The sequence below is a fragment of the Centropristis striata genome, chromosome 15 (genome assembly GCF_030273125.1).
Source record: "Centropristis striata isolate RG_2023a ecotype Rhode Island chromosome 15, C.striata_1.0, whole genome shotgun sequence".
NCBI lineage: Eukaryota > Metazoa > Chordata > Actinopteri > Perciformes > Serranidae > Centropristis > Centropristis striata.
Window position 1 is genome coordinate 27,291,582 of NC_081531.1, and position 16,722 is coordinate 27,308,303.

Genomic DNA, 16,722 nt, shown 5'->3' on the forward strand with positions numbered 1-16,722 from the left:
ACTTAAACCGGAAATCGTCAGTTCCGTCACATTAGCACGACCAGTAGCTCATGCTCTTTATCATTTACTACTGCCACCGCTGAAAACTCTCAAGTTAAAATAGAAAACTAATACTTTTAAGGTTAATGTGTATCCATGGGGGGTAAGAATAAACAGCGAACTAAAGGAAATGTTCGGGTGAGTACAAAGTAGCTAACGTTACAGTGTTAAAGTTAAAGAGTGCTACGACACGAGTACAAGCTAATGTAAACTTCACGTTAGCTCGTTAGGCTACATATGGCTGTGGTGTCCCAACTGTTTCATAAACACCGCAACGTTTCTGCCTTTTTTACATTTTCTGAACTTTTTTTGATGAAAACATATTTCTATTACCGCGTATTTCTTTCTCGCTACTAGCCGTCCAGTAGCGGCCGAGCTGCTGAGGTACTTACCCGAGAAGGAGGTGTCATTCCTGGGTTTGTGGGCTTCGACACCACGGTGACTTCTGAGCTGAGTTATGTCCCTGCGGTCCACGGTGCCGAGGAGATAGACAACCTGGTAGATGCTGATTTCCGCCTGGTGCTCAGGAAACTCTCCAAGAGAGATGTTGTTACCAGACTGAAGGTGAGTCTGAAATTAATTTACAGTCTTCTATGCAGATCTAATCACATAAAATGCACATACACGTAAAACAACTTAACACACAGTGTACATGTCAAACAATCCATTGGGAATGTTTAAGTCAACTACTGACATTTTTGGCCCAAATATGTGTCTTAAAGCTGTGGACTCTTTCAGGCTGTGCAGGACTTTGGGACCATGTGTCAGGAACGGGATGCTGAAGAGGTGAAAGGGGTTCTACCATACTGGCCAAGGATTTACTGCAAGATATCAGTGGTGAGCTAAGCTGGTAATTTCTCCACACATTAATGAAATTATTTTTTGTATGTAAACAGTTCATCTTAATGAGAATTTTGTCTTCATCATTATGTCTATCAGGACCATGATCGCAGGATCAGAGAGGCCACCCAGCAAGCCTTTGAGCAGCTGGTGCTGAAAGTGCGTCGCAACTTGGCCCCCTTTCTGAAAAGCTTGATGGGCCACTGGATTCTGTCCCAGTGTGACACTTATACACCTGCAGCCTCCGCTGCATGCCAGGCCTTCCAGGCTGCATTCTCACCCACCAAACAGCCAGAGGCTCTCAGCTTCTGCAAGGATGAAATCCTCAGTGTAAGTAGTGGTAGTGGCTTTGGTGTGGACAAGGTGATTTGTAAGCTAAATTTAACATTAAATTGTTGTTATTCTTATATTGCAGGTACTTCAAGATATTTTGTTAAAGGAAACAGCAGACACACTGAGCGATCCACAGTAAGTTTAGCTCAATATAGTCTCTGTGCCTTTGTCTCATTGTATAGTTCTCCCAATGATAATACATTTCGAATAAACGTTGCTGAGGCTCTGGTTTCCCCTGTTCTCTAGAAGTGTGACAGAGGAGGAGAGAGAAGGCAAATATGTACGCATGCTGACCAGTTCTCTGTTGGGAGTGAAGAGACTGCTCTCCCTGCTGCTCCAGAGTGACAGGACGGCCATGGAGGAAAGACTAGCAGAACTCCTTAACTCTGCGAAGTTCTGGAAATACAGCAAGAACAAGACACCACAGGTACTGTGGCATTGAATAGGACTCATGCTTATAATGTAGTTTTACTCAATTTAAATATTCCTCTACCATTTGAATTCCCTGCATTCATCTTACATCTCGAGTGGATTTTGTATTTCAATAAAAGGCTGCAGTTTGTGCAGATTGTAAGGGATAATATGTGAGATGTCTGTATGAAATTATATATGTGAGTACCGCCAAATGCCACCTATATACATGAAGTAATGTGTTGTGAAAAATAATTACTACTATGTGTTGCTCCACAGGTGAGAGGGGCATTTTTCGAGATGGTGTGTGCTCTGTGTGAGTTCACTCCAGGACTGGTCCTGGCTGAAGCAGCACGACTCAGCACCGCTGTTCTCCTAAGCATCGACGACTCAGACCCTGTAGTGCTGCCTCCTGTGTGGGAAGCTGTTCTTTATGTCGTGTCTACAATCCCTGTAAGTTTGTGTTTAAAGGATGATTTAACATGTACTGTAATGCTTATGCTGTCATATTGTCAAGTGCTCTGTAATGTTGTCTCTCTCTATGTTATTACATCAGACTCCATAGGTAGTACAATGAGTTATATGAGTTATATTAACCAGTAGAGTTGAATCCAAGTATATTGTTGTGCCAGTTGGCATCTAATCCTAGATTTTCCTGCTTCTGTTTCAGGATTGCTGGACACATGTGAATGCAAAGAAAGGCTTCTTACCTAAACTTTGGGCTCTCCTAAAAGAGGGTGGCAAAGGAATGGCTAAAGCACTCCACCCTAATCTAATGCCACTCCTCAGTAAACTGCCCCAACAGGTCACTGATCCAACCTTGGACTTCTACACCACATTCTTCTCTTCATTAATACAAGGGTAATTTGTTATTGTTAGTGTGCTTGTGTTGGATGACAATTTCATATTGATATTATTTATTGAATTTCAAGGAAGCCTTGTTGTGAAAGTATCATATTACTCATATTCTGTTATCATTTTTAGAATAACATGGCTCAAATCAATGATTTTATGCTAATTTTAATCATATTTAAAAAAAAAAAATGATTATCCTTGAGGCTACTCAGTGGTGTAGTGGTTAGCACCATGTGAAGTTTGCATGTTCTATTTTACTGCATCTAAGTTTTGCAAACATTTTCCATATGTTGAGATATATATTGTGATGTTGTCTCAGTCTTTCTAGTGAGCGTGCAGCGACGAGCCCATCGGAAAGTGCAGTTATAGTGACTTCTGTTGTTGAGTGCCTGAGGTACTGTATACTGAAAAATACAGAAGAGGAAGAGGAACAGAAAAAAATGCGGACCATGCTTATTTCACAGCAGGTGGGATCACACAATTGCACATACTTTCCCCATCATGTCACGTCCACTAAAGTCCCTATCTGTCTTACATTGTTTTCTTGTCTCTTTTTGTAGCTCCTGCCACTACTAGAAAAGGCTCTGGCAAATCCCTCCCTTCAAAATGGTCCTCTTTTCCTTTTGGTGACTGAAATGCTTGTGTCCTGGGAGAAAAGGGCAGGCCTACATAGTGAAGATGAAGCTAATGACAGCGGAGATGTATTTAAAGGGCTTCTGGCAGACTTCTGGGAGGGACTTGGTCTTTTGTTTGTGCGTTATGCCGACAATGAGGATGCAGATCCGCAGGCTTTGGAAGGGGTAGCCACCTTGCTGCAGGTGAGTTAGGTTTTTGGGGCATCTCTGGGTTTAGACAAACAAGGATACAGAAGATCAATATAGCTGTCAGAGCAATTCATGTCTTTAAAAGAGGCCCAAGTGAAACAGAAAACACAATGCCAAAATAAATCAGTTCTTACTTTCTCTAATGTCTCCAGGTAATGCGCTACCCTGAGAGAGTAAAAAGAAAGCACGCCCAGAAGAAGAAATCTGTCAAGATCTGTTTCTCGAAGCCAGAGGACCATGAGAAAACTGGAGTTGAGGAGGCTTGTGTTGAGAAACCTGTTCAGACAATGTCTGAGCTAGTGAATGAGAAGACATTTGGGCCCCTACACACCCAGCATTTTGAGGATGTAGTGTGCCAGCTGGCACAACTGTGCCTGGTGCATGTGAATGAGAAAACCTCGGAGAGACATCTTGTTTTCCTCTCCCTTCTCCTGCAGTCTTTCCACACACCCAGGATCTTCAGTGTAAGTCATTTTTGATGGTTACAGACAAGAGTGTATTTCAGTGTCAGTCATTTTGAGCTATGGATTTGACTTTGTGGCTAAATCTGTGAGGAAAATGTACAATTGAAACGGATGCATACAGTATAAATATTTTTGGCACAAAAACAAATTGTTGGCATTTTATATTCAAAGTGTTTTTTTAAATTTCAATTATTTGGCTTGAAAATGCAAAAATCCAAGGATTGAATACAGATAATATTATGTTTTTAAAAGTGATTTTTTTGACTCTGCTCGTCTTAGACATTGGTCGAATTGGATGAGAAAATAACAGACGGTGAGGAAAGGGACGATGTGACCATGAAGAATCCATCAATGCAGTTCCTGCTGGAGCGGGTGGTGGTGTGGCTGGCTGAGAAAGGGCGCAGAGACACTGAGCACCTGGTGGAGATGGTCTTCAGCTCACTGTGCTGCTGCACCCAGCAAGAGACCACCCGCATCCTCAACCACATCACAACGGTAACACAGGATTCAAAAATCATAATGTGCTGTTGATTAATTTCAATATTGCTGTTGTTCCTTTGCTGATATTGACCTCCTCCCTCTGGTTTACAGATGGACTTACAGTGGGGGATTATCCTGCAAATCATACAGAGGGTATGAATCTTTTGTTTACACGGATCAAAGTGTGTTATCAACCTGTACATCAAATTTACATTGCTGTCACATTCTGTCCTGTCAGGCATGTACAGATCCTGAGACTCTTAAGAGCTGTCGTGATTGGCTGAAAGGTTCAGTTCTGGGCGAGCAACTCCTTGGATTGACTGAGGAGCTGTGCAAGGTGGGAAGCACCTCTCCCAGTTCTACCTCTACCACCAGCAAACACAGCTGGACGCTTATCAGCCTGGTCCTCTCTCAGCACCACAACAATGGTAAACGCATACACACACCAGCACATTTTTTATTGTTTTTCAGTGGAAGTGGATTTTCCTATCGGTAATCAAACTATATAATCTTATCTGTTTCTTTACTTGCACAGAGGTTCTGATAGGGGAGGTGTACATGGAGAAGATCTTGGAGAGGCTCCATGCCACTCTGTCTGAGACCAAGAGTCTGTCAGATGCAGGCAACATGGAGCCACTCATCTGCTTCATCTGTGATGTGGCTTCTACATTCTTCTCTTCTGTACAAGACTGTCTTCTGCTTCTCTCTGCTGAGGAACTCTTGCTCACGGTCTTCCAGCTCACCGCCCAAGATCAAACACATACTCACCTGTCTGGTAAGTAATTGCACAGTGCCAAACGTATATATGCTTCTCAAGAATTCTAGATAACTAATATATGTTCATATTGCATTTAAAGACTCACTTTTGGATAAGCTGAGGAAAGTGTGTGTGACTGGGGTCCGGTCATTGGTCCAGCACTCTGAATGTGAAGTCAAGGAAGGTGGTTTCCTGCACAGTGCAGCCCTATGGGTGACAAACCAACTGCTCACAGTCTCTATGGATATTAAAAGGTAAGGAAACAAAACATTTCTTTAAACCCACGTGGTTTTAGGTGGGCTTGTTAGTAATCCCACCCAAATTTGAGCCTGCTTGGTGTTACCGAATTGGTGCAGGCATATCTTAGAATCTGTTGCAAGGTTTTGTTGTGGTTCCAGCTAACTCCGCTAATGTTTTAGTTTGCAGGTTCTAATTTTGGCAGTACAGAGCATAGTGGAGACAATCATCTCTGTCTGTGATCAAGACTCCCCCCTCCTTGTCCAGTTCTTTACACAACTGACACCCAGCCAGACAGAATGGACAAGAATCAGACAAGCCTTACCGTCTCAGGTGAGTCGGCCAATCTGTCATCCTAACAAATTCAGCCACTACAATACATTGCTAATGAAGAGCTTACTGTGGAACTACTGCTTTAATTTGGTAACTCCACACAAAACACTTTATATTCATGCATTATTTTGTTTTTTTCTGCTCTGTGCAGTGGATCAAAACCCCCTTACTGGCCAGCCGTCACAGAGGAGTTTGCGAAAAACCCTCTATGGACATCTGGAAGTCTAGGGTGTCCACCAGGCTGCCTGCCCACCTATGTGCCTGTGCCTTGTTGGGGAGAGTTGCCCGGACTGTTGCATTCACACCTCATGATGAAAAGGAGGCAGAATGTCCCTCACACTTGCCAAACCTCAAGTACACAGGTAGACACACACACGGGAAACAAAATGTTTTTTTAACTTTGTATTATTTTTTTTTTTTTTAACAATGTCTGTATGGATTTTTCATCATGCAACCCTTGTTTCCTAACCCAAAGGCCAGTTAGAAATGCATATGTTTTATTCCAGTTAAAAGCTATTATTCGTTTTGCCTGCAAATAAGAAAATCAATACATTTACAACCCCTTACAAAAAGCTGGGATGAATAGTTGGCTTATCCTTTATGACATATATTCAATAAGAAAATGTAAAAAAAAACAAAAACCCAACAACATATTTTATGATCAAACTGAGAAACCTTTGATGAAAATATAAACTCTAAATTCTGAATATGATGCAGTCTGTTTTTTTTTTATGTTTTACACAGTGTAGCAATATCATTGTGGGGTCTAATCCAATATTCATAGACAAATTGATTATTGTTTTATTGATCAAATCCCTCCAGAATTTCCTAATTTCATCACACTTTTCAATGTATAAATGAATGTTCCTTTGAACCTCATTACATTTAAAGCCAGCCTCCCGTCTGAGCCTCTTCACAGACTATGTTCCAATCCGATCAATCAGTCTGAAATGTCCTTTAAATCTACCCTTGAACCAGATGTAAGCATATTAATTAAATCTAACCATTAATAATGTATTTTTTAAAAATAATAATTTCTTCTAAGGATGAAAGGGAAGAACTTATTTAAGACTAGTTTTGCATTGTAGAGATGCTCCTCAGTTGCAGGTATTCTACTTCCTCTGGATGCTACATTTTTTCATTAGAACGTGTTCTTTATGAATGTCAAATATTTTACTTCCTTCCTACAACTGGAATCCAGAGTTAAGCTTGTCTGGTTAAAACCTTTTATGGTTTTTTTTTGTCCATGTCAATCTGTGATCCTGTGTAATATGTTTATGCATACTTGTCTTTGGCAGTTTCAGAACTGTTGTATGCACTGCAGTGGTGTAAGGAGGTAGAGTACATGCCTGCCTATCACAGCCTGCTGACTGACTCTGGGCTCTTAGAAGGACTCCAGAGCCAGGTTCCCATGAAACGTCTGCTGGGGACCCTCTACTCGAGGTGAGTTACACACAGAATGAACATGTATTGATGTAATGAGCTTCTTCAAATTACATTTAATGCAATCAGTTAAGGCTGTAGCAAATAGTGCAAAGATTCAAAACTTTTTTCATAACGCAGACATTTAAACAACAGTTGAATGCTTCACAGATTTATTTTAAATGTTTTTTGTTTTTTTTAACCATTGGAAAGCATTATCGCATTTCTACCATTAAAGCCGGGAGCACTGTTGCGTCACTCTACCATTAAGGCCGGGACAGCGGATATGTCATTTTTTAGTATTTGTATTTTTTTCCACCTATTTTCGGTCTCTTGGCCAATGAAATGCATCAGAACATGATCAGAATACACGCGGGAGTGTCGCAATTCAACATCGGACTTTTCCAGAACTTTGAAATCATGGAGGAAGACGACTATAGCGGAGGAGCTCGGCAGTAAGTGGCGGAAACAGCGCCGATCATTTAATTGCTGATCCGGACTTTGAACCCTCGGAACCAATCGACCGGGATTTATGGATGAGGAATATGTTTTTAGATGACATATTTTCACCAAAGAACAGACAGATTTGTGGCCATCTGGAGATAATATTATTAATAATATATTAATATTAATAATAATAATAATAGGCTAATTGATTGTGATGATGATATAAGAAATCATGACTGTTTATGTCTTATATTACTTAATGCGTCGTTGAGTACCCTGAAAAGTGCAATATATAATATTTATTATTATTATTATTATTTTTATGATTTTTTATTTTTTATTAGAGTAGGCTAATGAGAACTATGTCTTGTTCTTCCAGTGGTCATATCGTGTTTGCATCTTGCTAATGGGCATGTATTAGTATTATGCATAGGATTTTTTATTCAGTCAAATGTAACATTTGCTGAGTTTGTTGATTTAAAAAAAAAAATGTATTGAAGGTTTGGACAAATAAACTCAACTTCGTATGAAAGTCACGGGTATAAGCTCTCAAATACTTTTTTAATTTCATTTTTATCTGCTACAGAGGCTGAAAAATCTATTTAGTAGGTGTTGAATTTCCAGAAAAACTTCAGGTTTTAGGGGGTCATTTGAAAATCGCCCATAGGTTTTCCAGGCATTTTTTTCCAGGCGCTTTAGGCCTTAATGGGTTAATATTCTTTTTATTGCCAAGTTCACATTGGTTAGAATACATGTTTCACACAAAGCAATCATAGTTTTATATGCTTTTTTGGTATACAAGAAAAAAAAAGAGTAAAAGTTAAAACAAAACCAAAACAACAACAAACAAACCAACAAAAACAAAACAAACAACAACAAGGCAGCATCTTAAAACGTAAATAGATTGGATATGACAAAATGGCGGATTACCACACAACTTGGGTACAGTGTCCAAACAACAGCAACAAGAAAAAGAAAAGTGCCGACATTTTAAATGTATTTATATTTACAGTTTCTATAAATTCTGTTTAAAGCTGGTATGTAGAGTTGCAAGCTTAAGCCACACTAATATAATTAGTATACTACTACTATTTGTACAGCAAAACATTTCCAATAACTCCAAAGTGTGTTTTACTTAGTTTGTTAGTTTTATTTCAAATGGAATATGCTGCTTAAATCTATTGGTGCTTTTCAAAAATAATTTTGCTGTGGTAAAAAAAAAAAGATTACATTTTTTTTTTTTGGTGACTGAAAACATGTCGACAGACATTTGAAGCTTAATTTGACAAACCTCAGTAGTAGCTTGAAATGTAAAGAAAAAGTTCCATTCATTACAGCCCTACAATCAACAGAAATAGATGAGCTCTGATTTTTATGCAAATTTTTATTTTCACAGGCAATGATATATGTCATGTCATGTATGTATGTATGTATTGTATTGTTCCCCTCAGGTCAGTGGAGGATGGAGGTCTATGGTCTCTGACTCTAGAAAATTACATCCACACCAACAACTTGGCAGCCACTGGCAGCGCAACTGTGAGGAAGCTTTACGGCAGTGCAGACAGGTAAAAAAAAAACATTATTAGTGCAATTCTAATTTTCACATTTAAATCTGTTATATGACCACTTTCGCCACTGTTGTCTATTGAAAACTATGTGTGTTTGTTCAGTTTGTTCCCCGTGTCTCAAAGCACATTGAGCACACTGCAGGTTCTCTGCCCCACCATGACCAAAGAGGACAGAGAGACCCTCATCGATCTGGCAACTGCTGGAATAATCAACTGGCAAGAGAATGATGGTGAGATTACACACGTAAACACACAAATACATACATGGACATATTGCACCTGAACCAAGCAAATAATAATTTGGGCTGTGTGTCACAGATGTGTATGGCTGCCTGGCGGTGCTGCTGTGCTGTTTGACAGCCAACACTCATGTCGAGGAGGAGGTTGTGCACGCCATCCTGGCCACCGTGATGGAGTGGAGAACCAGCAAGGAGGACTGGTTCCTCTTTAGCAGGTATTGTAATCACACATGGACACACTGTGTTGTGTTTATTGTATCTCTTGAAACACTATCAAAGTTTGGATATTTTACTGATGTATCTGCATTTGTCACATCTTGGTATTTTAGTGACCTGTCTAAAGCAACTGCAGAACAGTTGAACCTTGCTGTGGAGATGATGCGTTTCCTGTCCTGGCTGGTGACTCATTGTCCGACAGTTCTTGGGAGCAGCCACTGGGACTTCTTGCTCTGCTCCATGTTAGCCTGGTTGGAGGTGAGACATAGATCCTAGCCACTCTGTTGTTTTGTGGCTTTGGTCAGAGACCATTGTTAGCTGCAGAGGTTGGATGCTTCCTTTCATGGGGTGAACGCTTGACCTCAGGTAATTGGATTGATTGTTGAGTATTCACTATGCTTCTCTGCTGCCCCTTAATAAAAATATTTTTTGTTCCTAATTACCTCTGCCATGGGGGTCATGGTTTTAATTCGTCAGCGGGATGACAGAAAATCTGACTGACTCTATTTTCATGAAATTTAGTGTTTGATTTGTGATAATATGGACATTTTATATCATTGTTATACAGCCAATATTATCAAGATCTTTTTAAATATCCATAAAACTGTTAAAATCCAACTAAAATGTGCATTAAATGAAAATATATATTTTTTGTAAAATAAAGCAAAATCCACTTAATGCTCATGAATGCACAGAAGTTGTAAGAATGACTTCCCCTACTGCATGTGAATGCACCATTGGCCTTGCTGGAGGTCTGCGCTCACCCAGCTACCATTCTATTTCATGGTTTGCATCTGCTGTCCTTCCCGATATTTGACTGCATTTGCTTGCTTCTGATTTCAGACTGCCAGTGAGAACGTGAGCAGTCTGTGGAACCCATGGGTGCAGCTGTTTGTGTGTGAGAACGCTGCACTGATAGTGAACCTGAACCAGTTTTTTACATCATCTTCGTCCGACATACGGGAGAAGCTGCCGTCTGAACTGACAGCTGAATGGACAGACTTCTTCATAGAGGGAATTTACAACCTGCTGCTTCCTCTGCCCGTCAATATCACAGGTGTTGATTTTATTTCAGCAGGTTATGAGACAATTTCTGAGCATACTCTGAAAAGTCAAGCACCAAAACCTGCCTAATACTATCCATTTAGCATATCACTAGGACCCATGGTAGTTTAAAAATGAAGGACATTTACGGAGTTAAGGCACGTTTATTTATTTTCTTAATTTATGTAACACTCATGAGTTCACAAGTCATAGTCCATCTGTCTGTTGTCTGAATGCAGATGCCTTCACTGAACCCGATGACCCTGTGTTCCCACTGGCGGTGCTGCAGTCAGTCGGCGTGGCTCTGACATATGTGCCTGTGCAGCAGCTAAAACAGAACTCCCTGCCACCACGGTTCATAGCAGACCAGAAGACAAACTTGCCAGAGCCCCTCCAGACGCTCCTCAACACTTTCTGCCCCCTGCTGCTGTTTAAGGCCAGGCCCCTGCAGATCACTGTGTACCACTTGTTAGAAAAGTAAGGGCTTTGTTTCAGAGTGTGAAAACTGACTTTTCCCAGAATCAACAGAAAAAACATTTCCGCTAAAATCTGTTAAACCTATCCTGATCACCTCTTTCTTACCACAGCATGTAGAAGAAAAATTAACATAGTTGCTTATTGTTGCTACAGAGTCATGCCTGAGCTGCCAGAGTGTGATGGAGAAGGAGACAACAACAAGTCTGATGATGACAGAGACGAGCCATGTCTGTAAGTAAATGGAGGAAAGTCTATTACTGTGGGTTTCACACAGGGGATTTTGGACTATTCCTAATTTCTTATTCACCCCTGTGTTCAGCTCTCCTCCAGCATCTCTGATGGCCATCTTGTCAACCTGTGAGGAACTGTGCGATAGCATCCTGGCAGGGGTTCAAGTAGGAGAGTTTGCAGTGGTTCAGCCTCTCAGTGTGGAGTACTCCTGCATCCTGGGGTACCTGCTGGCTTGGAAGCTGCTTGTCACGTTTTTCAAATCCTCTCCCTCCCATGTGAGTCATGAAAAGCTCTCAGATTATCACATATTAGGTAGTAGATTGGAGTGCATGAGAGCTTAATGTAGCAGCATTGACTGCTCCTCTGATTTATTTCTAGCTGCGAGCCCACTATGCCCAGTATCTTAAGAGAAGCTGCTCTCTTAACAAGCTGCTCCTTCACCTCTTCAAACTGATGCCGGAGAACCCCATCTATCCCAGCCAGGGGGCAGAGACAAAAGAGACCAAAACCTTCTTTACAGAGAGCCAGTCTCTGGCTGTTGACAGTAAGTAGCACATACACACAACTTATGTATACATGCCTGTGGAAATTGTAAACAAGCTTATATTTCCCCTCCTGTGCTTTTTGCCCACAGACAGCGAGAGTGTCGAGTGGGAGCTCCCTCATCTGGCTTGCAGTGTGTACTACAGCACAGTGCAGGACCTGCCTGCCATGGTGCGGCTGTGGTGGAACGGCCAAGAGAAGAGGGTGAGCGCCGCTGTGGAGAAGTTCACCATTAAATACGTCAGCCCTGTTCTCTCAGCCCAGGAGATCTCATCTGTCCACTCCAGCACTCAAATGTTTGACAGCATGACGGTAAGTTAGCAAATACACTGCACTGTATCTGCAACTTTACTTACTGTAAGAGTGACAGACCCCCAATGGCAAAGGCAAACAGTGTACATATTTATCTTATCGCCCCAGGTGAAGGCTCGCTCAGCAGCGCGGGAGGTGATTGCTACATATTCTGTGGATGACATCTTCATTGAGCTGGTGATTCAGCTACCACAGAACTACCCTCTAGGCTCCATCACTGTGGAGAGTGGGAGGCGCGTGGGAGTTTCTGTACAGCAGTGGAGGAACTGGATGCTGCAACTGAGCACCTATCTCACACATCAGGTAGAAACACAAAACACACGGTGGATATAAATGAAATAAGTTGGTGTAGAGAGTAGTGTCTGTTCTTTAACCTGAAGCCAGATTTCAACTCTACCAGTGTGCAGTTGAGCAATAAGGGCCAAGGAGGCTGTGAAGATGCGTTTGTTTTAGGGCTCAGCAAAGATGATAAGGATAAAACAGTTGAAAAAAATGTAAATGTGTGTTTGTTTATGTTCAGAATGGAAGTATAATGGAGGGCCTGGCTCTCTGGAAGAACAACGTGGATAAGCGTTTCGAGGGAATAGAGGATTGTATGATCTGCTTCTCTGTTATCCACGGCTCCAACTACTCCCTGCCCAAGAAGGGTTGCCGCACCTGCAAAAAGAAATTCCACTCTGCATGTTTGGTAAGATCTTTGTTTCAGGATCATATTATTCATTGGTGGGCTCTCAAGATATTCTGTGGCATCCCTGCTGATATTAAAAAAGTACTATTTATATTTAAAAACTTTGAGTATATGTTTTAAAAAAGAGAGAACAGTAGCACTGGCAACAATCTGTATATACATTTAAACTACGGTACAATATTTCATGAGGAATAAGTTGATGTTGAGGATGGAAACTGGCAAAATAAAGACATTAAAATACCATTAAGTGTACCAAAATTATATTAATTATTACAGAAAATGCATGTAGATTAAATGAAAAATAAAAGCAAATATAAATAAATAAATATTTTTAAATAAATGAAGGGAAATTTAAACAGAAAAGAAAAGAAATAGGCAAATTAATTCAGAAGTGCATAAAGAAGTAATTAATGTTCCGTCCACTACTGGCTTTGTTGTACACTGTCTCTGTTAAATATCACAAATCCTATATACAATTTAATAAATGACCACATACAGTTTAAAAGGGAACGCACTTTGCTATTTGACATTGTTTTATTTTGCACTAACATATATTTTTTTTCTCAACTTTCTACAGTACAAATGGTTCACATCCAGCAACAAGTCCACCTGTCCACTGTGCAGAGAAACTTTCTTCTAGCACACGACTTGGGTTGATAGCTCTCCAGTCAAGGTTGATTTGATGAAGGAGGTTATTAATAAGCTCTGATTTAATAGACACAATATGTACTTGAAATTCATTCTCTGAGACTATCTCTGACTGAAATGGCTAAAATTATGCGGTTCAGAAAATCTTGTTTAATGTGCTCGGTGGAAGTCTGAACTAAACTACAGTAAAATCTAGTGATAATTATATTTCTGCAAATTTTATGTCCATATTAAGCTGAGCGGGTTGTTAAGCTGTCAACAGTTTGTTTATACCAGTGCTTTAATGTGCTGTATATGCAGCATCAGTAGCTCCCTGCTGATACTTTCCTGTTAATAATTAGTTTTTATATTTTTGCGGAATTCATTTTTTTAAATATTAAGTCTAGAAGAGGCTGAATCACAAAAATGGGAAAACCAAAGCTGGCCAGGTGTGTTACTCATATATATAAAGACCTGTCAAAATCAATCATTTCACAAACAAACTAAAAGATGATGCTGTAATTCTTGTGATGCCAAGGACAGGTTCTACAAAGATTTCCTAATATTTAGGAGTGTAAAGAGATAATGTCTGATTCGTGACATGCCTTATAGCATTATGAAATGGGGAGATCATCTATGAAGAGCAGGGAAGGAAGTTTTTTTTATTTTAAAATGCTAATGCTCACAAATTTCAAAACCCAATGTCTTTTCCTGTGCCTGCATACAGCTGTAAATTACGTTGCAAAGTAAATAAAATACAACCGGATGGATACTGTTAATGTGTGCAATTCTTCTTTGAAACAAACAAACCATGCATAGCAAGTTACATAACAGCTTTAGATGTGTCTTTCACTTTTAGTTATGACGTATTACATATATACTAGTATGTAATGGCTTTGCAAACAACACTGAAGGCTGATCAGGCAGCCTTACAGGATTTTACCAGACTGAGAAGACAATGCATATGCAGGGATGTATAAATCTAGAACAAAGACTGCCTATGCATTTTTTTACTATGTGGATTCAAGATTAAAAGTCTTTTATGCACAAAGTTTTATACATCTGGCCCCAGGTGTATTGTTATTCCCCTCGATCCATTAAATCCCTTTGCCAAAGCTAGCCTCTTTTATAAGTTAATGATGTTAATGATCATTATCGAGGATATTGCCAAGTTTCTGGGGCTTCATTCTGTAAGTATAAACATTTAATGATCACAAAAGAAACAAAGAAACATATACAAAGCTTTAAGGTTAAACCTATTGGGAGTTGGTTAGAGAATTGATTCCAACTGGGACCAGCTTTCTCCCTCTCTGCTGAAAAAGGAAGTGGCTATATAAAGGAATATAGGTCAACATATTTATGATATGCTTCCATTTCATCTTACATAGCTGTATTCAAAGTCAACTGTAATGAAGCCCAAGTGCTTCTATGAACTGTTACGTTAACCTGAGCCTCCAATTACAGTTCTTTGGTATTTTCATATAACCATTACTGTAAGTTAACCTGTGCTAGTTTCCAAGAAAAGACTGTAATTAGCCTCAGCCTGTGACTGCTGGCACCAGTCTGCTACGCTCATTTATCTTGGGTCCACCTCCTCCTCATGTTGAATAATTTATCTGTTTAATGGAGGCTTGCTCTCATCACAGTTGTTCCTATGGAATTAATTATGACAGATTAAAGCATGATCAATGAATTAATCCCTATCATTTGGTCTGCCTGTCTATGTGTGTGTGCAAGCCTGTGCGCATTTGTAATTCATTATTGCGGTCAAAATATATCAATATATACAGCCAGCATCCATCATCATCTGCCCTTGACCTTTTTAATGGCCATTGATCTGTTTGCCAGGCATAAATATTTATACTGAAATCCCCGTCCTGCACGAGTTTGGACACACACACACACACTCACACAGACAGCCTCAAATCTTATTGCTCATTATCTGCTTGATTAAGCAGTGGCGCAAATGTTATGAACTACAATACAGTCCTGTGTACAGCCTATTCTTTTTCTAATATAGGTCAATCCTGACCAGAAGATGGCAGCATAAGCACAGGACTCTGCTGTGAGGGATAAAACTACTATCTGAGAGGATGTGTACATATTAATCTGAAAGAAATGGGATTATTGTTCTGAACTATCTCGGGAGATTAAATTACCTACAAAGATCACATTTCTATTGTTAAATTTTCTGTCTCGTTGCTTTTCAGACTAATAACTTTTCAGTTCATCTAAATAATTAATGGGGAATTTTAAAAGGGAATTAATAAGGGGTCCCACAGGGATTATTAATGTGCCATCTTTAATTACTCAAATGAATTTGATGAATAAATTCAGTCACAATGCTGGAGCCTAACCGATCTGACAGTTGGGGACCCAGGTTAAATGTTGCTAAAGGATATAAATAGTTTTCCAGGGTTGGGTGCCAGTCAGCATGGAAATCAGTGACTTCAAACATTCTGAAAATAGCTGAAAACGGATAATTCATTGTGAAACGTCAATTTATACAGCAGGGCTGCCCACTCTTAGTTGATTTGTTTCTGGTATTAGTCAAACGGGTCAAACAAAACAAAATGCAAAAAGTCTATTTGTTGTTTATTTTATGTTTGTCATGCTGAATGACTACAAGGAACTTATGATCAGATCTCTGAAAACACAAGATTTAAAATGTGATGCTTTTGCATGATTCTTCATGGAAAAACTCAATTTTGCACATCGGTCAATAAAACCAACTAGTCGAGTAATTAACCTAATTGTACGAGTGTAAATTGACTTATAATTTCTTTTAGGCCACCATATAAACACTCAAACATGCAAAGCATGATTCATGTCTTTGCAGAACTGATGTCGATCAGGTGATGAAATTAAATTTCCTTTGGTGAAAGAGACAAAGAGCTCAGATCAGATTATACATGTGTCTTCCTCCTTAATACTGAAAGTGTTTGAGATGCCATCCACCCACTCCCACGCTGACCCACTTACATGAAACTGCTGTACTGCTACAAGATAATTTGCATCCAACCTGTATACAGTCAGTCAGGTCACTGGCCTTCATGGCCTTCGAACTTATTGGTTGACGCTTGGTTAAATCATTAGAAGCTGGGTCTAGTTAGCTCTCCCTCACCTGTTTGTTAGCCTATTAGCATTCAAAGCTGTTTGTTGGAGGCTGGTCACATCCCAGTCACACCACTCCTTAGCACTGCAGGCAACTGCTTGGCTCAGGGAACGGCTTTGACTAAGTGTGTGTGTTTTGTGCATGTACTCGTGCATGTGCCTATCAATATGACTCTGCTGATATTCGTTCTATCACCTCTGTGTAGCCAGCCTCCCTCACC

General features: G+C 40.0%; 1 protein-coding gene across 1 annotated transcript; it reads left to right on the forward strand.

Annotated features, from left to right (window-relative positions):
• Positions 1-36: 36 nt before the first annotated feature.
• ltn1 (listerin E3 ubiquitin protein ligase 1) lies at positions 37-14,166 on the forward strand. Its single transcript, XM_059352091.1, has 32 exons — positions 37-177; positions 397-603; positions 778-876; positions 979-1,209; positions 1,295-1,347; positions 1,459-1,639; positions 1,903-2,076; positions 2,294-2,484; positions 2,798-2,945; positions 3,039-3,296; positions 3,455-3,766; positions 4,046-4,261; positions 4,358-4,399; positions 4,485-4,674; positions 4,782-5,021; positions 5,104-5,257; positions 5,423-5,573; positions 5,725-5,935; positions 6,872-7,016; positions 8,894-9,007; positions 9,113-9,240; positions 9,329-9,464; positions 9,579-9,723; positions 10,309-10,522; positions 10,749-10,986; positions 11,140-11,217; positions 11,306-11,492; positions 11,596-11,761; positions 11,852-12,072; positions 12,181-12,375; positions 12,593-12,760; positions 13,338-14,166. The coding sequence occupies exons 1-32, from the start codon at positions 136-138 to the stop codon at positions 13,398-13,400; spliced, it is 5,298 nt and encodes a 1,765-aa protein (XP_059208074.1). The 5' UTR covers positions 37-135; the 3' UTR covers positions 13,401-14,166.
• Positions 14,167-16,722: the final 2,556 nt, after the last annotated feature.

Coding starts and splice junctions, on each gene's coding strand:
- ltn1 (XM_059352091.1), top strand. CDS start 136: ATGGGGGGTAAGAATAAACAGCGAACTAAAGGAAATGTTCGG. Junction 4,400..4,484: donor TCCTGCAAATCATACAGAGG/GTATGAATCTTT, acceptor CTGTCCTGTCAG/GCATGTACAGATCCTGAGAC. Junction 9,465..9,578: donor GACTGGTTCCTCTTTAGCAG/GTATTGTAATCA, acceptor TTGGTATTTTAG/TGACCTGTCTAAAGCAACTG.